The sequence below is a fragment of the Pogona vitticeps genome, chromosome ZW-PAR (genome assembly GCF_051106095.1).
Source record: "Pogona vitticeps strain Pit_001003342236 chromosome ZW-PAR, PviZW2.1, whole genome shotgun sequence".
Classification (NCBI taxonomy): Eukaryota; Metazoa; Chordata; class Lepidosauria; order Squamata; family Agamidae; genus Pogona; species Pogona vitticeps.
Window position 1 is genome coordinate 8,014,088 of NC_135800.1, and position 23,171 is coordinate 8,037,258.

Genomic DNA, 23,171 nt, shown 5'->3' on the forward strand with positions numbered 1-23,171 from the left:
CGTGTTTCACAGGGCAGCTCAGTTACTGCAAGCCAGCAAACTAGTTGCTAGGCCTTCCTAGCATGATAGGTTTTGTACTTGCTGTGGAGGAATGGTTATATTTAGCCCAGTAAGGTCAATAAGTTCTTCTAGGTCATCATGCCTTCTGGTTTCTTGTTACACACATTGAAGGAGTCCAAGCTTTCTGTCAAGCCGGTGGATGAAATTCTAGAGGGCTGGCATTGGAGCTGCAGGATACCTAGCCTCCTGTGACTGCCAGAGACTCATAAATTTCGTCTAATTTATGGGCCTCTGTCATTCCCAGGAATGTTGGACTTTGCCAGTATGGTCGCTTATCTCAGAGGTGCTTGAAATAGCTCTACATTGTGGAGAAGTACAGTGCACCCTCGACTTACAGACTTCCAGACTTTTCGAGTTACAGACTTCTCTGGCCACAAAATTTAGGTTCGACTTGCAGCCGGAGAATCGACCTACAGACCAGAAAAAAAACAAAATGGAACAAAAACAGCCGGTTACGGGATTAATCGGTTTTCAATGCATTGTAGGTCAATGGAGACTCGACCTACAGACTTTTCGACCTGCAGCCACCGTTCCAATACGGATTAATTCCATAGAGGCTCCACTGTAAATGGGTTTCAGAGTTTCAACATTTCCTATGTGGCGCAAGTGGTCTTACCGAGTGTTTCTTAATCCGCATTGGATACGCTAAAGTAGCAGTCCCAAACCTTTTTGGGACCGTGGATCGGTTGGGGGGGGCTCTGTGTGCAGGGGGTGGGGCACCCCTGCACGAGTGCAACACGTCCCTTGCATGAGTGTGACATGCCCACCGTGCATGCGGGGGGAGCAGAGATGTCTCTGCAGCCCAGTTCTGGGAAGCCAACGGACCAGGTGTTGGGGACCCCTGCACTAAAGGCACTAAGTTTCCTTAGAAGATGAAGTATAGAACATGCAATTCCCTAGTTCTGTATCCTAAGGTTACTGTGGATATGCTTGCAAACTGAGCCAGGATGTTGTAACGCTGAATCTTGTGATAGCTTATCTGCAACCCAAGGATGGCTCTTCTTTTTGGCTCTCTGTTTCTAGAGAAGCTTTGAAACCTGATGAGTCACCACAGAGCTAGCTAGAGGCCCAGTAGTGCTTCTGTGGCAGTGCCTGCTCCCTTTCCTCAGTTACCTTTCTTACCCTCATTTGCCTCTTTATGTCAAGAATTGTGCTGAAGGCAGTCCTTAAGAACTATAACTTTCTGGAAAAGGTGCATTTTCCTTCCTCTCATTGCAGGTTACAGTAGGAAGGAATACCTCTTAATCCAATTTAATACTTCTATTAGAATCCATACATTTAATACTTCTGTTAAGTGTCATCATGGCCTGATGTTAAACATAGTGTCTGTCAGCATATACAGGGCTCAGAGTTTCACTTTTCCTTATTCTGAACTATGCCAGCCCTGTCTTGCCCTTGAAATGCAGTTTTTCTTCCTTCCCTAAAATGGACTTTCTACTTTAGATGATGTAAGCTGCTGGGTCATATAAGCGTCAAATGACGCTTGAGAACATTCCTGGGATATCTGTGGACACCTATCAGCCCTTGCTAGCAGTACTTGTAAAGTAATCTACTTCACTATGACTGAATCAATTGTTTTGGAATACTTGAGCAAAGCTCTCAGGGTTTGTTGGTTGTTTTTATTTGTTTTCTTTTGTTTTGGGCTATTTATTTTCCTAATTGGGAAATGACAAATCCCTGTTGGCTAAAAAAGGCAAACGGATGGCTAACATGGAGTCATCTTCATACCTGATTGTGGCGGGCCTGCAGTCTGTTTCCTGAGTTGTGTTTGTTCTAGGCAGGCTTTAAAACCAGAAGTATACTTAGCTAGGTAAAGGTAAAGGGCGCCTTTACATTTGGTCCAGCTGTGTCTGACTCTAGGGCGTGGTGCTCATCCCCGTCTCCAAGCCGTAAAGCCAGCATTTGTCCGAAGACAGTTTCCGTTGTCACGTGGCTAGGACAACTAGACATGGAACACCGTTACCTTCCCACCGTGGTGGTACCTATTTATCTACTCGCATTTACATGCTTTTGAACTGCTAGGTTGGCAGGAGCTGGGACAAGCGATGGGAGCTTCCTCCGTCACATGGATTCAGTCTTACCACGGCTGGTCTTCTGACCTTGCAGCACAGAGGCTTCTGCGGTTTAACCTGCAGCACCATAACATCTCTTTTACTTAGCTACCCCACTCCCAAATATTGTTGTTCTGATGACATACAAATATGTTTTGGGCAGATCTGCCCCACTTCGGTATTTACGGGTGTTTGTGTACACACACACAGGAAAAAGAGAGAGAGAGAGAGGATGGTCTGGGTTTAAGCATGAATTTGCCAGAGTCGTCATCTAATTTGCTCTTCTGTCACACACTTGCAAGTATCATCTGGCTTCCTTTTCTAGCTGCCAAAGCCTCAAACTCCATTAAGAGAGAGTGGGTGGGTCAGTCATAAGGTGTGCATTAAGTATATTCCAGACTGGGCAGAATCTGTCAAGAGAGTGTAGCCTTTTGTCACCTCAGTTCTGCAGCCAGTTTAGACTTGCAAAGGCCATGCACTTGTTAATAAAAAGCAGAGGCTTCGTTGAAATTGCAGGATTCAGTCCTGGTTTGGAGGATTTAGAAGACATATAGACTCCATGCGGTATTTCCAAGATCCATAGAAATCACTGGAGCATCTTTGGGATGGAGTATTGCTGCTCAAATGCTGCCCCCAGTCAGTGCAACCTCTTTACAGAGGTTATAGACAGCGGTCCTCTGCAGAACTGTCTGGCTGCAAGAAACTGTCCAGTCACACACGTCCCTGATTGGCCCAAGACGGCTGGTTTTGAATAATGAACATGCTAGTGTTGAGCGCCGTGATTGGCTGGGCACTGCTGCAGTGAGAATGCAGGCTGGATGCCTTGGGCTTCTCTTCTTTTGATGTGCATTGGATGAGCTGAGCTGGGAAGGGCAGGTGAATCGCTGCAGCTGCCTAGAATGAAAGGCTCCGTTGTCTTACCTTCCTAAGAGCAGCATTTTGATTTCTTTTCTTTTTTGGTAATGTTCAACATCTTGACTGCATGCTAGAGGGCTCGTTCCTGTGTCGATGCCCTTTTCAGCAAACTGCTTGTGAGGCTAGACACGACAGTGCTACCAGGAGTTTGAAAGGCAGGAAGCATCTGCAACAATATGCGCCTCTGGCGTGGCTGGGCTTGATGCCCTTGCTGGAATGCTGATTCCCTGAACTGGGAGCTTGGTAGCGCAGTCTCGCATTCCTTGTCCACTGCCTCTGGGACTCCTGTCGAAGAATCAAGGGATGCTGCGCTCTTTTGGGCACTTTTTCCCTTGCCTTTTTTCAAGAGCCGCGTGTGAAGGCCCTCCTGAAGCGAAAGGGGATGAGCCGAAGGAGCCCCCGCCTCCCAGCTCCAGGGACCAGGGGCCCAAAATGCCGGGGAAGCCACTCAGCAAAGAGGGTAGTCCTTCTGAGAGAAGGCCAACTATTTTATTGGTAGTAGGACCAGCAGAGCATTTCCCACAGGTAAGGTTCAGCCCTCTCCCCTGGGAATGAACGGCACCTGTCTGGACAGGGATGGGAATGTTGTGAGAGGAGGCTTAGTTGTTGGCAAGCTAGCGGACAGGCTAGGAACTCAGTGTGATGTAGTGGATAAAGTGACAGGCTAGGACTCTGGAGACCAGGGTTCAAATACCCACTTGTCCATGGAAGCTCATTGGAAGAGTTGAGAGGTACAGTAGTACCACTCAAAAGATCTCACTTACCTCGAAAGCCTGATTAGGGTCACAATAAGTTGGTTTCAACTTGACGGCACAGAACAACAGGGGATGGGTGGGTGGTGGGTCAGGAAAGAAGAAGGTGATGGCATTTTCCAGAGAAGCTGTCTGGTTGCACAGCAAAGCTTCTCTTAGCACTAAAAGCGGGTTTGCATCTTCTGTACAGTACAGGAACTGGGAGGTTAAATAATTCAGCAGGTTTGAGGAGGAGATATTGCAAGTTCCTGCTGCACAGTTGTGGGGGGAAAGGGGGACAATTGGAGACTCAGCTCAATAACAGGAGAACAAAAAATTAAGCTTTGAGAGGGCATAGCATAGGCACTTGCTTGACTTGACTGCAACTCTTAACCATTATCAACATTTGAATGCAGAGTACAGTAGCCTAATGTCATATTAGTCAGATTCAGATGGAGGTATTCCTTTTTATCAATTTGCAGTGAGAACTTTTTCATACTACAGAGCTTTGTTTGAATCTTGTATATATGCATAACCCAAATCTTCCTTTGTTTTCTGATTCTGTGGAGGTGCATGTGTTTGGGATAGAGCTAAAAGTCCTGCCTTAGGGTATGTAAAAGGTGTAACATGTCGAGTCACATTTAATTATGTAAGTTGAGGGCTGCAGATCATTTTCCTCTCAGATAACCTCATTTAAAATTACAGTACTGCTTGAAGGGGAATATTAAGCAGATGCTGGATAGCTTGCGCTTCCCTAGTGGCATATCTGCAGGTTCGGTTGTGAAACTGGAAATGAAAGCTTTGATGGTTTTTAAGTGAGTTTTTTGGGTATAAGGGTCACTTGCAAGCTGGAGGATTTCTGTGCAATTTCCTATTATCCCTCTAACAGGCAGAGGTGGTGATGTGCCTATGAGTTTGGAAGATCATGTCCCCCCCCCCCCCCAAAAGTGAGTTTCTACATACCTGGAGAACTCATTGTAAGTAGAAACAGAAATATTTAAGTCTGCACTGTACGTTCAAATCTTAAAAGTCAATAATCAGTTTCCCACATCCCTGTGAACTTTCAGGATGTGCGGTGGCAACAGGAAGAAACTTAGGGGGTGAAGTGAAGGAGAAAATTTGGAGTTGGTTTGCTCGGACAAGTAACAGTTTGAAACAATTGGGCTACAGAATGGGAACTAAACTCCTTCCTCTGCCTTGTGGCAGGGTGTTTCTGGAAGAAAGAAGAGGAATACACGCTTCTGCACCCTCTTTGCCTCTCTAGATGTATAGTTCTTGACACGATTGGTTTCAGGAGGTAGAACATTTCACTGGGGAGAATTTGGACTAGCCTGTCCTGACAGACCTTCAGAGTAAATGTTGTAATAAAAAGAGAAAAATATAAACCATTCTATGACTATTACTTCAATGTCAGGCTCTTAAACAGAGCACATTTTCAGGTGAACTAGTAGCAGATGTTTTGTACCCACAACTGCAAGTTTCAGGAATCCACAAGTACTTAAACTGGTGGTGTTACCGGTCTCTAAACTGGGATGCTTTCTTGAAAGCAAAAACATTTGCATGTTTGTACCGTGTCATTCTGAAAAATACTCTGGGATTTCTCCTTTTCAGTTGTAATTGTTATTATTATCAGCGTACCCCGAGGAAATAGATTTTGTAGCTATGCAGTGCTTACATTTAAAAATCAAAGTGACCCTTGTGTGTGTTGGGGGAGGTACAGGCAGGAGAAATTAACATGTTCTCCCTTACTCCTCTTTTAGGCTCTTTTGCAGTAAAATGTAGCAATGAATGCTGATTATGTGGAGTTGGATTGTAAACTCCCGGCCTGTTGCTCCCGTTCCCTCGGATACAAGATGCTCTTTGGCTGCATTGTCTTTTTAGCCTGCAGTTCCCAGAGAACTTGTATGGACTCTATTCCAAAGTGGCACAAAAAGGCATAGTGGGGAGTGTCTAGAAAGAGGGATGAGGAGAAGGAGCTTCCAGCAAAAGGTCAGAGGGACTTCTGAAATGAACACTTGCATTATTTTCTTACAACAGCCAAAGTGCTGTGCCCAAAATACTGATATACAGAGATGGGTATTTGTTATAAAATTCTCTCTTTATTAACCTGTAACAGTTCATGAGTTCATGTATTTCACATGCTGGAACACTGGCAGCTGAATGCTCTCACCCTGAAGTTACTGGGTGAGGTCCTTCCCTGGTTGCTCCCGCCAACAACAGTGTGTGACTGGCAGTGGGCCTTGAGTTGTGGAGAGCTCTGTCAAGACAGGATTGCTTATTGCTTGTTTTAAACGATTCATTGGCGACAGGCAAAGATTTTTTTTAAAAAAATATTCTCGTTCCCCTCATTACAAGCGAGGATCATAAGCCTGCTTAGACACATGTTGCCTGGGAATCATACTTAAATTCAAGCAAAGCAAAGTTGTGCCACATTTTAGGTGCAGAGGTCATGTTGCGAGAGTGTGTTTTGTCTCACCGTTGCCAGGCCATGGCCTCCCAGCATCTGTTCCCTTCCGTTGCCTCTGTTTGTTCTTCTTGTGATGTGATAACTGACCCTGATGAGATCCTGAGCTAATACTGGGATGCTCTTGAGAGCAACAATTTGATGACTCAGGAACAAATAAATATAATGTTAGGCTCCATAGTTCAGGGAGAGATGGTCTTGTTTAGCCTTACAGTTGGACAGGTCTTGTGACAGAGATTAGTTTGTTCCCTGTCTCCCCATCCCTCAGGAAAGCTCATTCCGCAACTAATCAAGAGACCTGCTTGGATCCTACCCATCCACCCCACTTTAAAAATTAACCTTTGGGTAGTGTGGGCGGCATATAAGTTAAATAAAATAAATAAATGAATAGTTTTGGAAGCTAAGAAAGCTTGGGTTTGATTAATAGGAGATTAGTAGGTAATATGACGATCCTGTGCTGGGGAATGGATGTATCCTGTATTCCCGAAAATAAGACCTAACTTGAAAATAAGCCCTAGTATGATTTTTCAGGATTCTTGTCATATAAGCCCTACCCCAAAAATAAGTGAAAGCCTGCCCTCCACCATTGTGCAGCAACCAGAAGAAGATGACATGACTGTATTTGAATAAATGTGGATGGTTGTACAGTACATGAAAAAATAAAACATCCCCTGAAAATAAGCCCTAATGCGTTTTTTGGAGCAAAAACTAATATAAGACTCTGTCTTTTTGGGGGGAAACACGGTATTGAAGCAGCAGAGCACCTGCTTGGCATGTAGAGAGTCCCATAATCATCTCCAGGTAAGGCTGGAAAAACACTGGTCTTCATCCCTGGAGAGACCCTGCCAGTCAGAACAGACAAAGCTGGGCAAAGTGGATCAATTGGTGTGACATGCATAAGGTGTTCAGATCAAAAGATGCTCAGCGCAAGACATGAAATCTGCTCAGAGGAAATCTTCTGTTGGGGTTGCCCGCATTGACTGGTAGACACGCTGCGGTACTCTTTCATCACCGTTCAATGCAGAGGAAAGGGTCTGCAGGACCAGTAACGAATCCTGCAGAAGTCTAGTTCAGCAGGATTGTTCTTTAACTTGTTGAGTAGCATTTTTCAAAGTTTGTCAGTTTCTTTGTCATACTTGTTTTTGTTTTTCATGCTGCCTCTCCTGAGACAGTTCATCGAGTCTGTCCAGCATTAATATTCAGAGAGTTAGTTATAAAAGTGAGAATCATAGGCACATGGGAAATGGGTATTTTAGTTAGTTCCTCAGCGTAAAATTCCTAGTTTCTTGAATTGATCTACCCCTTTTTGTGTTAGAGTGACTGACAAGTATTAGATATCTAGTTTAAGATTTCACAGCAGTTTATCACTGGGCACTTGATACTTGTTCAATTCCTCCCTCTGCTTCATTTTCGCCAGTGACCTCAGCCTGGTATAGACAACACGTTTTGTTGCCTCACAACAACCCTATGGGATAAGCTAGGTCAAATGAATGTGACCCTCGCAAGGTCAACCGGTGTGGTTCATGGTTGAGCATGGATTTTAGAGCTAAGGTCTGCCCACTGCAAGTCAGATCCTTCCCCCTAATACCACTAGTCTTCTGTCTACTCATGTCCAGAGTGATTCTTTAAACTCAAGTGTGTGTTTGGTGATTCGATTTGTGTGCCTACCCCCATAACTATATACAGCGGTAAGGGGACTGGACATTCCAGGCATAGATCCCGGCGCTGCGCTTCCCTAGGACCTGGGCTTCGTGTTCCTGATGGGAGGTGCTTCCAGCAGCACTGCAGAGGCAGGCAGCCTTTTCTTCTGTTTCCCCCCCCCAGGCCTCAGCCCTTGTCAGTAGTTGCCAAGTGGAGCTGGATTACTGTGCACCTTATGCTGACATAAGCAACTTGAACCTGCTGCAGTTTGAACAAAAAAGTGACGGGGTTGGGCACACACCCAAAGTTTAGCTGTTATCATCTTGAAACGTCTTGTCTCCAGATTAACTCTGTTCACTTAGCGTTGACAGACTGATGCCACGAAAGGGCAGAGAGCGTGGAGCCAGAGGGCTCGGGAGAACTGAGGGGGGAACCTGGGGCACCTCTTCGGTGCTGGCACAGCCTGCTGCAGCTGATCTCTAAGAGGATCTGGATTTTGAGAGAGGATCCTGTTTTCTATGGAGACAGACGTCATAAAGGGCGGGAGGAGGTTAAGCCTCGTTAGGTAACGACACAGTTGGCAGCATGGGTTTAGGCCCTGAAATGCCCAGGTGCCAGTAATTGGACAGTCTCCAGGGGTAAAATCTTTCAGATGGTTGAAGGCTCAGGAGCCCGACCATCATGTGACAACGTTTGTGGCGTCAGACTCTCCTAGAAGGAGAGATGGAATAGGACAGGTCCACTTCTTGATATCTACCCCTGTTAGTCATGTGAATTGTTTCCCAAGGCTAGAGATTAAATATTTCCCATCCATCTAGCAGGTTTTTTCTTACTGCAAATGATAAGGAAAAAATACAGTTTCCTATTCATGCCAAGAATGGGATGCTGCCTTAAATATTCAGAGTCGTGAGTAAATACTGGGACCAGATATAACCCATGGTGTATTGCAGCAGACGGTCCTTGAATGTGAGTGCAGTTGAGCAGACTTTTAGTTGGCAAACCCTCTGGCTTGATCATCTTGAATCACAGCAATGGCCTCTCTTTTCCAGTTGCTGAGTCTAGCTTCTAGGCCAGCCAAGCCAAGGCTGTGTGAAAAGTCCCCTCTCCAGCCTTCTTGCTTCTCCTCTCGCACTTATTTGTGGCAATATCTTTGCCAATCTTCTGCAATCTGATGTTCCTCGAGTGTATTGGGCAACAATGCCCAGCATCCCCAGGTAGCGCAGTCATTCTGGGGATGATGGCACAGGTAATCCAGTAGCTCTGTAGGCACCAGGTTGGAACCAGTATTGTACTGTCAGCATTATTTGGAGTGTCCTTGGAAATAACTGGCCCAAGATGGTTTTTAGAGAAGCAGAAGTGGCTAGAAATTCTTCCTTTATCTGTTGCCTGTAATTAAACCTCTTGGCAGACTGAGTACACAAGCTGTGGAGGTGTAATTAAAGTTTTATTTGTCAGGATTTATTAGTGAGGCTTTTTCCACAGAGTAACCCTGAGGGAGGATGCATTTTTAAAGAAATCGAGGGAACCCCCATCTCTGCCAGAGGTAAGGGAGAAGCAGCTTTCTTTCCAGGAGCATTTGGGAAGGGTCGCAGCTGTCTCTGCTTCTGCTGCTCAGATTTGCTGTTCCTGGCACTTTGCCTGTTCAGTTCCTGAAGTGCGTTCTCTCTCAAGTGTCGCATGTGTTGTGTGCATCTGTGTGCAACCCCCCCCCCCCAACATCAGAACATCAAACGGTGAATCTGCTTTACAGAGCAGGGTTGTGTGCTTTGACAGGTGTCAGTTCTCTTAAGTACTTGGGCAGAAGAGTTAATTGCCAGCCCTGCTACCTGGGATGACCTTTACCAGGAGATGCCAGGGACTGTGCTTGGCACCTTCTGCGGGGAAAACGTGCACTGTGTCGCTTGCCTGCTGTCCTTCCTAGCAGTCTCATTTGGCAGCCAGAGAGGCAAGAGGTGAGCAGTTCTTACTCTGTAGCTGGCCACCGGTTTCTCTTTTTGTAAATGCTTGCCGCCGGAGCATCTGCCTGCCTTTTCCCTGAAGCAAATGGTTGCAAGGTGTGGGAATGGCCGTGTTTCTGTGCTATGGAAAATATGCTCATTTCTTTGTAGTATTCTCAACCCTAGAGGGCTAGGCAATTTGGAGTCCTCCAAATGTTTTGGAATACAGCCCCCATATTGCTTGAGTATTGGCTGTGTTGGCTTGGGCAAGTTGTAGGCCCAAATAAATATTGGTGATCCTGGTGCACATGGAATCAGAAATTATTTGTAATAAATGGAACAGGTCCATATATAGATTATGTTTTTGTGAGTGTAGTTGACATCTGTGAGTTTTGTTATATGTTCTCAAACTGAAACTTATAGTTACGCTAATGGAGTTTTCAGAGTATGTAAAGAGTGGGGTTTTACTGGTTCTACCCCACACCCTTGTGAGTTTCCATAGCTACCTGGGGATCAGGACCTTGATCTCCTGCCTCCTGGTCCATTATTCCATCTGCTACACTGCACTGTTTTTCTGATATAGCACTGCTGTCTGTGAAATACTTCATTTTTTTAAACTTAGTGGTTCTTGCTTGCTGTTTTAAAAATGCTGCTTCATATTAAAATCACTTGTGGGTGATACACAATACCTATACACATTATCTTGAACCTCCCTTTTGAACCTTCTATTAGTGCTGTGGGGTGGAAACTGGGTCTGTACGACCTCAGCTACAGATTGATGGCTTCTGAACCGCCTCTCATACTTAGGAAATGTGCATGGTGCCATTGCTGGTGGGGTTCAGCTGGTTATTTCCGAGGGCATTTGGGACTGCAGAACACGAGCTGCCTGTGCTGGATTTTATTGTTAGTGTGGCATTAATGATGGGATCGTTGAACAGGTTGCTACAAGTCCTTGCCCAACTGGATTTCTGCTTTGTGCTCAACCCATTTGGGATTTGTTTCGGTAGGATTTGAGTGGTTCCCATTTTCTCCTCCCTTTTTACTCACCTGCTGTATCCATTTAATACTTTGCTACTTCCTTTAATTAAAGATCTGTAGGATCTGCATAGTACCAGCCTGGGCATTTGAATGCTTTGGGAAAGGAGGCAACACCCTCCTTACTCATTTCCTAGCAGAGCTCCTGTGGACTCAACTTTGTTAGGATTGACCTGTTTCTCTCCCGCCTCCCCCCCCCCCCCCCCCCCGTGCCAGTAATTTGCTTCTCAGTTAATTGGGCATAGAATAGTCTTTTTGTCTGAAGCGGCTTTAAGCCTTTGGAGAGATTGTGGAGGGTTAATCTTGCCTGGTAAGTGAAAGTGACGTGGGCCTTGACGAAAGCATCCGGTTGAGCAATCTGGAACCAGATCATATGCTATTGTCAAGAAGCCAGGGCTTCATTGGATGCCTGGTTAGGGCTTGAGCGGTCTCCTTTTTGAGCAAAAGGGCAGGGCTCCGACAGCCAATCCGAGCAGACTGCGAAGAGCTCATAGCCATGTGTCACAAGACTTGCCGGCATTTCCTCTCCACCCACTGAAGGGAGAACTGTCGGGAACCGGGTGAATTCCATGAGTGGCTGAAAAATGCTCTGCCTGTGCCTTTACGTCCCAACCTTTGGGGAGACCCAGGCCGCTTTTGAGTATTTTGAATCCAGGGGTCTTCCTGCCGAACTCAAGCCCATCTTCAGACTGAGCCTTTTAATTCCTTCCCAGGAATTTTCCACCTACCGTCAATGGAAGCAGGTAGGAATGAGACAGGATGGGGCTGCCAAATGAGTTGGGAAATCTATCTGGCCAAATCATTCTTGTCTGTTTGGTATTGTGGTTTTTAATACTACCTTTTCTCTCGGGAACTTAAAACTGAATCTATCAACCACTCCTTATCTGGTGTCTTTCAGCTGTGTAGGGCTCATGGCGATGGAGTTTTTGTCCACATCTAGAGGGGAGATTCTCCCATTTAGTCCTTGTTTTCCTCTCAGAATAATTGGCATGAGGCAGCTTGTACATAGAAGCGACACAGTGGGTGTTTTTGCTTGGTCCAGTGTGCTTTCTCTATTCAATTTCGACATTTTCCATGGAGCGTAAAATGTGTTGTTTCTCACTGGCTTTCTTATTTCCGGATGTTGGTCCCTGCGTCTTGTCAGAAGTTGGAAAAACCCTCTGTTCCCTCTTGGTAGTTTCATGTATTCCAGGATGAGTAATAGAAGCAGACTTTCCCAGTATTGTTTCAGAACACCCCCGGGGGCGGCACCTTCAGCCCGTTTCTCATCAAATCAAGAAAATGTATTTGCCTCTTGTTGCTGGAGTAATACTGAATCTCAGTTAAAAAGACCTTTGGAAGATACGCTCTAGGGAAATTCAGGATTACCAAGATGGGAATAGCTTATCTGTGCCAAGGGCAGCACTTTTTTTTGGAAAGGCAGAGAGAGGCACAATATCTGAAGAGAAAGAAGATGCTTATTTATTTCTGAAAGTCTCTCTCTCTCTTCCCTAAGCAAGCGGGGGCTGAATGGAGAAGCAGGGAATTAGCTTTAGAGTTTGTTTAAAGGCTGGGAAACTCATACTTGTTGAAACCATCCTGTTTGAACATGAGCCCAGTCCAGTCCAGTTGCTGAACACATCAGCTAAGCAAGAGCTTGGCAGATCTCTGATTTGAGTTTCATGTTGTGGGACTCTATGAACGTTGTCAAGCTCCTGGAGAGCTGCTTAGAATTCAGCTGGTTGTGTGTTTTGCTGGTTTTGCTCACAATATAAACCGGGTATCCACTGGCAGGTATGGTAGCTTTTCGTAAGGAAGACATTCTAGTTTAGTGTTCCCTGCACATAGACTGACAGCTCTCGAGGTTGTCAGAGTTGGAGGTCTGGGACTGAACCTGGCATCCTCTGCCTGCAAAGGAAGTGCTCTACCTCTTGCCTTCTCCCCATAGACAGGCACCATAGCTAGCGATGACAACCTGCAATAGGTGGTCACCACCAAGAAGATGCTCGCTCACAAGTGCGGGCGTGTGGGCATTTGAGTCTCTGGGTTGCTGCTGTTTTTTATGTTGGAAGCAGCCTGTTTTATTATGATTCTTTCTTGTATCTGTCATTCCAGTGCCCAGGAGCTCAAGACTTCTGATAAAGCAACAAATTAATTGCATTTATAAGCCAGGTTTTCATAAGGAATATTGGCTTGTTCAACATGCTTCCCCCTTCAGTACTGTGGGTTGTTGTTTTTTTTTAATGCTCTAGAGTTTGACAACTAGACCTAATTCAGCACTAAACTCAAGCATACTTGAGCACCCACCGGTGGCATGCAGGTGTAAGCAGCCCACAATCTCTGACCATTGGCCATGTGGGCTAGGAGTGATGGGAGTGGGAGTCCAAAATAGGGAGGGCACTGGCTTTCCCAACCCTGCCCCTTGATCTAGGGAGTAAACAGAGGCAGCCTAAAATTTTGAATAGAATTGTCGAAACACGTCATTTGATTAAATAACAGCAAGGTCTGCATTGCAGAATTCCAACTCTCTTACTGCTGTTGATGCAGAAAAATGAATATGTGGAAATATCTGTAGGAAGTGTAAAAAAGAACTTCAGTAGCAACCATGATATGAACCCAGTGTTGTAATTTTAGGAACAGTTTGCATCTCGCCCAGGATAGCTAACTTGGAGAGATGTGAATAGGGATAATGTAAATAGGCCCTTTTGCCCCAAATCACCTCCAGGGTGATTTTTTGAGGCGAATTATACATTTCTGGCTCTTCTGTTTCACAAGAATTGTAAGATCTTAAGGTCTCTCCAAACATTTGTTGTTGGGAAACCCTGAATCAGCTGGTTTGCAGCAAGCCAGCCAGCCAGCTGACATGCCAGAGGCCTCTTTCTATCTTTAGTTCACAAGTGGTGATACTTTTTCTCTCCCCATTTTATAACTGTCATATGACTGTGTGCAGATTAGAGCCACCTTGGAAGCATGAAAGGTCATGGCCGGTGATTACTGCCGCCCTTTTGAAAGTCAGGATGAGAAATGTATTAAATTATATGCGAATACCCAAATATAGCTGAGAAAAAGTTCAGTGAAAAATGTTTGGCACAGATCTCAGAGGGACAATTTCAGATGCAAAGATAAATATTATTAATGCTTTGCACACTGATTTCTCTAACCTAGAATCTTTTTCTACATGGTCCTGCAATAAAAGATTTTTTGCAGATTATTAACTTCACAGATAAGCTGCCAGACATACTAGGAAACAGTTGGTCTTTGCTGGTAGTGGTGGTTTTGGCACTGAATGTCACAGGAACAAAAATTTTAATGGATATGCAAAGCAGGCATTGACCAAGTCAGGAGGTGCCTGGATTGCTCACTTACCTGTGTAAGCAAAGGCTTTGGGGGAGGTTTCCTGCTCAGAGTAATGTTAAGGGTAAGGTTCAGCCTGCCCTTGCCCTCTTTTAATCTGTTTGGTAAAGATACACTCTGCTCCTAAAAATCTAGTTTGCCCCAGGATCTTGCACAAAGGCGCAAGGACAGGGTGATCAAACCTGTTCCTTCTCGTATTAGAGCCACCTTTATCTCTTAAGTATTGCCTGTTAGCGCTAGCGTTCAGCTTATCTGCAGGCTTGTCTGGCGGCTCTTGGTTTCATGCAGCAAATGGTAGCTCCCAGTCTGTCCCTTTTATTTAAAAACAAAGATGCTGCTTTTCGGCGGAACTTGAAAAGGTGGGTGTGGGAAAGCTGGGCAGCTTTAATGTTATATAGGTATCAAAAAGGAGCTCTCTTTTCCAGCCTGCCCATCCCATCCCTAGCAACTTTATCTTTATCATGTGGAGAGTAGAGTTCCCACTAAATAGCAAGTGTCCTTGTACAGTTTAACTCTTTAACAACTCCTGGAGTTCAGTGAACGAACCTGTTTAGCAGCATGTGTCCCATGTGTTATTTTTTGCTCAAACACAACTGTACATAGGTGGATGTGAGACCAATGTAAGGCTATCGGTCCAGATAGGCGGGGTATAAATCAAATAAATAAATAAATAAATAAATAAATAAATAAATAAATAAATAAATAAATAAATAAATAAATAAATAAATAAATAAATAAATAAATAAATAAATAAATAAATAAATAAATAAATAAATAAATAAATAATTTCTTTTCTACAGAAAATTGTAAAAGCTGGAGATAAGGACCTGGATGGTCAGCTGGACTTTGAGGAGTTTGTTCACTATCTGCAAGATCATGAAAAGAAGCTAAGGCTGGTTTTCAAGAGCTTAGACAAAAAGAATGATGGTGAGTGTGTGCAGGGTTTTTTAAAGGGAGGGGTGAGGCTGAATTTCAGTGTGGGTCCCCCTTGCAGCTGATCTGTCTTGTTTATTAGACACGGAGCTCATTTGTCTTGCTGTCCTTTGCAGGCTGCATCGATGCCCAGGAGATCATGCAGTCCCTTCGAGATCTGGGAGTCAAGATTTCTGAACAGCAGGCGGAGAAAATTCTCAAGAGGTGAGTGTTGCAGGCGGCTACAGTGTTCACACGCTGGAAAACATGGTGCAAGGTGTTGCACCAAGGGCTAAGGGCACCTCCATCTTCCTTTTTTCTTTCTTTCCTTCCCCCTCTTCTGTAAAACTATTTCTTTGAAACAACCGCACCACTTTTTCCTCTATTGTAAACTGCACTAGAGCACCAGTCACAGGTGAGAAGCCACCCTAGTCCTTTCCTGGAATTGTAGGGACACTTTGAAGCTAGGACACTGTTGGGCCAGAATGCCTCAGGGCTTGTGATGTGAAAAAGCAAACAGTGTGTTGCCTCAGAAGGCGGCAGCCTTGTCTCTGTGGAGTGCTTCCTCTGTTTTTTGCAAGGAGGGGCTTGTGGTGGTAGCTTTCCACCCAGCAGAACAGACTGAGAGGATGTTTACCTGCGAGCTGCTTGACTGCAGGACAGGCGGGGAGCACTCTTGCTGGCTGCATGGTGAGAAAGAGGTGCTACTCACAACATCACCAGCCTTCTGTTACCACTGTCCTGTGATTCCACACAGTGCTCTTACTATAGAGACTAGATCTTGTTCAATTAATGGGGTTCCCAAGATGTGTGCTCCAGTGTTCTCTGCTTGTCCTGTTCCTGTGCAGCTTAACACACTAAAATGCTTTCTTCTGTGTGCATGTGGCACTGATATTTAACACTCACTTATTTGTCCCTCTCTCCCTCTTTGCCTCATCCCCTCTGCCTGCCTGCCTGCCTATCTGTCTGTTTGTCAGAATAAGGACGGGGCACTTCTGGGGTCCTGTCACCTAGTAAGTATCACAGTGCATGTCCTCGTCACCCATATATGTCACTCCCATCCCTGTGGAGTTGGTAGTGTGTGGCCTATTTCTAATGAGTCCGGTGGGGGGAGGAAAATGGCATGTTTTGATTTTCTATGTAACACTTGTCCTGCATTTAGCTAATACTCCCAAAGTGTTGTTGTTATTATTATTATTACCAAGTGGATCTCCATAAATGGAGCACTCTGCCTGTGCTCTGACTCCTGTCCTCTGACTCCTGTCCTCTGAAGATGCCGGCGAAACGTTAGGGAGAACAACTTTCAGAACATGGCCAAAGAGCCCGAAAAATTCACAACAACCATCAGATCCCAGCCATGAAAGCCTTCGAGAATACATTGGATTTCCATAAAATTATTAACATCTCAGTACAAATAAAGAAAACTGCATAAAGCAGAACACAAAACACTTAAAAAAACCAATCAGACAGCAGAAAACCATCCTTAGTATCAGCCTGCCTCTCCAAAGCACGATAAAACCAAAGGAGAGAGGAGAGTTAGTGCCCAGGAGACACCATTTGTCTTTCCTCACTTTTTCTTCATTCAGTCCCACACTCAATCCGTTTTTGCTCCGCAGCTGTTTCAGAGAGAAGTCTCTGTAAATGAAACAGTTCAGGTCATAAGTGCCCTTCATTTGGTCTGTGTTTTCTCTGGATGCCAAAAGTTTAAAGTTGGTAAGCTAGTCCTCATTTTATCTTCCCAACTCTTCTTGCAGCATGGATAAAAATGGGACAATGACCATCGACTGGAATGAGTGGCGTGACTATCACCTGTTGCACCCCGTGGAGAACATTCCAGAGATTATCCTGTACTGGAAGCACTCAACGGTAAGAAATTAAGGTCCCTCGTGCATGACGAGTGTGAAACACTTGGCTGCTTCTGTAGTGGCGAGCCCTTGACGCCCATGTTCTTCGTTGTCCCCAGCCACTTGCCTTCTTGCTACAATTGCTTCCTGCTTCTCTTGTTCCTTCTTCAGGTGATTGCCCACTTGTGTCTTAAAATCTCTAGCGCAGGTGTAAGAAAATGTTCTCAGGGAAGTCTGGTTTTCGGTGCACATGAGCAGCCAGCTCTTGCCAGTTCATAACCTGTCAGCTCTGGAGGTAACCTGCCAGTGTCTGGAACTGATAGGAATCCTCTGGGTAAATCTGGCATTCCGTCCTGTATCATAAGATCTAACCAGCTTGTGAATGCCAGGAGAACTCTAGACCTTTTCCTCTCCCCTGTTCCCCTTGACTAGTCATTTTGAACATGAGCAGCCTGTAGGGCTGGCAAATAACCAACTTTCTAAACTGGAGCTATGATGACATACAGGGCCTCTGTGAATGTTAATTCTAATTCCCTCTAGCAATTGATATTAACGGTAGCTTTTTACAGGCAAAACGAAACTGATGCTGTCCTATAAATGTAATTTATGTTTTCAAAACAGGTAGCCTAAGTTAACTGCTGCCTTGATTTTTTTGCCTAAGGGATTCAACTTTGGCCATCTAGGCACATTCACACAACCTCTAAAGAAGCGCCAGCAATCTACCAGTACTAAAGAAGATGGTTTTACTTATGCCTTGCAGATTTTTGACGTGGGAGAGAATCTGACTGTACCTGATGAATTCACAGTGGAAGAGAGGCAGACTGGAATGTGGTGGAGACACCTGGTTGCAGGCGGAGGTGCAGGAGCAGTTTCGAGAACCTGCACGGCTCCCTTGGATCGCCTGAAAGTGCTCATGCAGGTAGATTTGAAAGTTCAGGTGGGGAGGGTCTCTCTTCCTCATTTTAGTCTCATAAGCCCTGAGGGGATTGGGGAGGCATCAGGGGACATCTGCTTCCTAGCTATTGTTCAGAAGACTCTTTGGTAGTTTGTTTGGGCCTTGCCACTCCCATGTATGAAGTTCAGTAGTTCTGCTTTCCTTCTCCTGGGTATATATATTTGGCATTTTTTAACTAAGCACCCCCACAGGTCCTTTGAGAGTCTTTTGTGATCCCCCGGCCCTTGGGACTGCGCTGACTTGGCAGAACAAACACTCCTTTGGAACTGGAAGCTCTTGCTGGTCACAAGGCAGCTGATGGCTTGCTGGCAGCTCTTCCTGTTCTGAACTCAAAGGGCAAAGACACCTGATCACTGTTGAGAAATGAGGAACTTGGACTTTGCACAGCCCTGGTTAGGACTGGCCATCTCCAGCGTTCACCGCTAATCTTGTGTGTGAACCAGGGTCCATTTCCCTTTGCCTCTCCTTCCTCCAGGAATGACTCCGTGTCATAACAGGGAGGGACTGATACTGATTTTTCATGAGAGCACACCCTTTTCCTGCTAAATTGTGAAGCAGATTAAACTGTTAAGACTTACCTGTGAATGAGGAATGCTGAGAATGAGGAGCGATACTTGCGCCAGGATCCAGTCTGAAAGGCTTTCCTTTTTTCCAGGTCCATGCGTCTCGCAGTAACAATATGTGCATCGTGGGAGGCTTTACCCAGATGATCAGGGAGGGTGGCACAAGGTCGCTTTGGCGAGGCAACGGCATCAACGTCTTGAAGATTGCTCCCGAGTCAGCCATAAAGTTCATGGCCTATGAGCAGGTAAAGCATTGGAGGAGGCCTTGCGGCATGCTTGAGTGGGAGAGAGGCTGCAGGGTAAGGGGTGTCCTCCCCATTGAGGCTGATCAGAAAGAGAGGGGCATGGAGGATCTGGGCTGACATGTCTAATGACTCGATGCCTCCTTTTCAACAGATCAAGCGGTTCATTGGCACCGACCAGGAAGTTCTGAGGATTCATGAGAGGCTGGTTGCGGGTTCACTGGCAGGAGCTATTGCGCAGAGCAGCATTTACCCCATGGAAGTAAGTTTCTGATTTTGCCAGAGTTCTTTTCCCTAGTTTTCCAATGGCAGCTGTTTGAGAAAAAGACTTCTCTTTGCCTATCAGCCACAGACACCCTTGACCCTCCCCTTCTCCTGGTGACCCCTTAGGTTCTAAAGACACGGATGGCCCTGCGCAAAACAGGACAGTACCTGGGGATGCTGGACTGCGCCAAGAAAATCTTTGCCAAAGAAGGGATGGGGGCTTTCTACAAAGGCTACATTCCCAATATTCTGGGGATCATTCCCTACGCCGGTATCGACCTGGCTGTCTACGAGGTAAGAGGCTCAGCTGCTGTCTCTTGTGATGAAGGCAGTTGTACCAAGAAAAGCCCCAGGGTTGTCCCCCCGTATTCTGAGATCCTTCGGTAGCTATCGGAGACTTTGGTCATATTCCCCTCTCTCCCGGCATGGATAGAAAGAGCTCTCGCAGCTTTGCACTTGACATTTTCCGTACAATGTTTGACTTGCTTGTTTGTGGATTTTTCCTAGACATTGAAAAACAGCTGGCTGCAACATTATGCTGTGAACAGTGCTGACCCTGGGGTGTTTGTCCTGTTGGCCTGCGGCACCATGTCCAGCACCTGTGGGCAGTTGGCAAGTTACCCTCTTGCCCTGGTACGGACACGCATGCAAGCTCAAGGTAAGAGCCTTCGGTTGAACCACAAAACGGCTGCTCACTTCATCTGTAATTCCCGAGGTGGTTATTTCTTACGTCCGTCTTGGGCGCATGATGCAACAAATTGAGCTTAGAATTTATAAAAAGCCCTCTGGGTCTGGCTTCCTGCTTCCCAGTGTTTGTGTGTGAGAGATGTTCGTTTCCACATCAAGTCTTAACTAAAATGTTACTAGTATTGACAAGCTGGGAGTTGTAGTCTAGCCATTGCTGAAATGTCCATAGTCTCATGGTCTTTAGCTTTCTACAGCAATCTTCTGTACACTGGACCAAGGTCTTAAGATCTTTCCTATGGCTTCTCTTCTAGCTTCAATCGAGGGAGCACCACAAGTGACGATGACTGGTCTCTTCAAACACATCCTGAAAACAGAGGGAGCCTTTGGCCTCTACAGGGGGCTGGCCCCCAACTTCATGAAGGTTATTCCAGCCGTGAGCATCAGCTACGTGGTCTACGAAAACCTGAAGATGACTCTGGGGGTGCAGTCTCGGTGACCACACAGTGTCGTGGACGTTGTCAAACTCTTAACAGAATCTTGGGGCGCTGCTGTCCCAAGGGGTTTGTCCATTTCATTCTGTGAATGTGTTGATCAACACTAAAAGCTGCTCGAGCCAAACTGTGAAAATCCCAGGCAATGCGGATTGTGGGATGGCGCGTGGGAGGCCTTCGGTCTTTTCGATGTCTTCTGTTATCGCGAGAGCTCCATGTTTAAAAAGTCACCGGGCGACGCTCTGCGCAAGGGACCAAATCCGGGAATCCAAGGGAAACATCCTGAGCTGTCGGTGCTGGCCTGGCTTGTAGCCCAGCCAGAGAGAGGACAGACCTACCCAAGTCTCTTGTGGCGATCCAGGGCTGGAGAACGTATCATCTGCCACCTTGGCTTGAAAAAGAGCTGCTTTCTGTTGAGTGTTTCGCCTCCTCCCGTGTCTTTTGCAGTCAACATGAGACTGGCCTTGGGCAGGAGGGGCTGTTGGGCCAAAACGACAATATGTTGCTGTTTACATTCATTCTTTTGGGTAGAAGCAGTTGAGGTTATACTTCGAGATTCTGACACTGCAGTGTAACTGAAAGCCAGGGCTGGGCAGCAACTGCTGTGGCTCCGTGTTCCTTTTGAGGCTGGCCCAGGCAGAGCTGAAAATATTTTGTTTTTATTTTTGTAGTCCTGAGGCTTACGTCCTCCTTAACACGGCTAACAATATGCACTTATCAAGAGAAGCAGCACCAGCCTGCATGCCTTAGGTTTGCGTGCTGGAAAGGCTTGTCTCTTCAGCAGTGGGATGTTGAGAGGGGTCTTCTGGCAGCTAGCACCTTTTGATGGGCTTCACACTGCAAAACCTGGTGAGCCCCACTGCTCCTGGGCCCGTAGTTTGCCTTCAGGAGAGTATGGGGCATCTGACAGAAGCCATCTTTCCTCCCCATGTAGCTCCCCCCCTTGCATGGTGCTTCAAATGCAGTTCTGCTGGATGCTCAAACAGGTACCAGACCCCTCTCTTACAAATGCTGAGCCTTGGCTGCGGTATCTCTTTCTAAAATATCTTTTCAAGGTAGATGCTAATAGTTTGCATTTAACGTAGGATGGGTGGGAGTGATAGACCTGAACTTTTGAGGAGGTGGGCAGTAGCTTGTTTTGGGGAATGGGCTGGCTTAATGAACAATGGGAAGTCTGTAGCCTTTGTTTGAGGGTCAGAAAGTAAGGGACCTGTTTGCTCTCTCCCCTCTCTACTGTCGGGTGCTTTTTTTGTGGGGAGAAGAGAAGGTGGCGATGGCCATACTGCTGACTTCATCCAGGATCCCTTGCATCCATCTGCTCAGACCTGTTGTGGGCCCAGGGGACCCTCATCTGACGTGGGGGCCAGCAGTCACATTCCATTATTGTTTTTACCGCTTCAAGCATATTTATTTTGTATTTATTTGAAGGCAAGAGTTGTTCTCCAAACTTATTTTTATAGATCTGTTTAAAATAATAGTTACTGTGTCCTTGGTATTTCTGTATTTTTGTAGAGGTTCTGTATTTATATTCTTTTTTTAAAAATTATTTTGCACATTTTAAACATGGCCTGATGGAATCATCTGAGGAGGAGGAGGAGGAGGGCACCCACCTGCTCACAAACTGCGGTGCCTGCCTTGATGGTTGACTGAGGAACTTGGTCATTCCAGGGAGGATCCCTGGAAGGGGAAAAGGTGTAAGCGGTGACGGGTGCAGTGAGCCTTTGGAGTCTGTAGGAAGCTCATTTTCACCAGAATGAGAGTCCGTACATTTTGAGGCTTGCCTTACTGTGGAATTGCCTCATCTTGTTAGTCGAGTGGACCACGAGCAGGATTTTAGAACCACGAGTGGGCTTTTATTTTATTTCCATTGCAATGGTTAAATAACGAGAAGGGCTGATTGGATGTGGGACAGCAGAAAAATGAAAAAAAAAATTTAAATTGAAACAAAAACCACTCAGGGAGATAAAAATCACAAGATGCCAGTTTTCCTGACATTGGGAAAGAAATTTGCACTTGGAGCTGAGTTGTTGCAGTTTTCTGTGTGTGAGGAGATGTCCTTGCCCGGTGGGCCGGATGCATGAGAATGAGCTGTGGAGAAGACGTTGCCTTGAAAAACTGCAGCTGCCCTTCCAAGATTTGGATGGTCTCTCCTGCGGTTTCTCCTTCCTTCCCACTGGGCACTGCCTGACGCTGGGGCCATCCCCTGCTGCTTGAGAAAGGACTGCATGCTTGTCTTGAGTTCATAACTGGGTCAGTGATGCAACCCCCCTCGCCGTCCCTTTCATTTGAGTCTCACTGTACAGTCGGGCAGCGGCACCTCTTTTCTTACCATTTGTGGCCTGAAGAAGGTATTTGGAAGAGACACAAATCAATGCAGAATTAACTGTCTTTGTAGCTGTAAAATGGATTTATAAAGAGTGACTCTAGCAAAGCAAGACACACCCTTGATGGTAGGGAACAGTTTGCTAATAAAGATTTCATGTCAATATTTCTTGAGTTGGTTTGTTCTTTTTTTTTTTTTTAATTTGTGGAGTATTTTAAATGTGCTGTTGGTGTGTTCCCCACGAAATGTCACTTTGTGTTCCTTCAAATCAGTGCAAAATAAAAGTTCCAGTCATTAAGGAACTAGCAGGAGAGGAAGTGATCTTGAAGGTGGTAAAATGGGACTTGAATGCCTTCTGGAGGTGGAAACGTCCAGTCCTGCACGTTGATCCTGAAGATTGGCACTCGCACCCGAATAAGTCTCCTGAGCAGAGCCATAGACCTCAGGAAGGAATGATGAATGACAAACTTGTCAATGGATGAGGAAGCTGGAGGGTAGGCAGGCCCCTCAGAAGTTGGTCAAGTGTTCATAAGTCATCTAGGAATTAAAGCAGTCGAATGGCAGCTAGAGAACAACTTAGCTGCCCTCTAGCTGTTATTGGACTACAATGCCTCTCAGACTTCACCCGTGACTTCTCTGGGTGAGGGTGGTTGGAGTTGTCACCTGGCAGCATCTGAAGGGCCTCAAGCTACCCAGGAGGGTTTTTCTAATATACTGGGATGA

General features: G+C 45.8%; 1 protein-coding gene across 10 annotated transcripts in view; it reads left to right on the forward strand.

The window, feature by feature from the left end:
- SLC25A25 (solute carrier family 25 member 25) overlaps nt 1-22,613 on the forward strand; it is a 30,283-nt gene extending 7,670 nt beyond the window's left edge. For 4 of the 10 annotated variants that reach the window (XM_072984664.2, XM_072984667.2, XM_072984669.2 and 1 more), the window contains 10 exons: nt 14,968-15,094; nt 15,217-15,304; nt 16,057-16,092; nt 16,834-16,945; nt 17,684-17,842; nt 18,534-18,686; nt 18,838-18,945; nt 19,074-19,241; nt 19,455-19,605; nt 19,946-22,613. In XM_072984664.2, coding sequence (XP_072840765.2) covers nt 14,968-15,094; nt 15,217-15,304; nt 16,057-16,092; nt 16,834-16,945; nt 17,684-17,842; nt 18,534-18,686; nt 18,838-18,945; nt 19,074-19,241; nt 19,455-19,605; nt 19,946-20,130 — 1,287 coding nt within the window. In that variant the 3' untranslated portion in view covers nt 20,131-22,613. Of the gene's footprint in view, nt 1-540; nt 3,552-3,607; nt 11,578-14,967; nt 15,095-15,216; nt 15,305-16,056; nt 16,093-16,833; nt 16,946-17,683; nt 17,843-18,533; nt 18,687-18,837; nt 18,946-19,073; nt 19,242-19,454; nt 19,606-19,945 lie in introns of those variants that run through there. The other 6 variants (XM_072984665.2, XM_078382697.1, XM_072984666.2 and 3 more) reach the window with 5 other exon arrangements.
- The last annotated feature ends 558 nt before the right edge of the window (nt 22,614-23,171 follow it).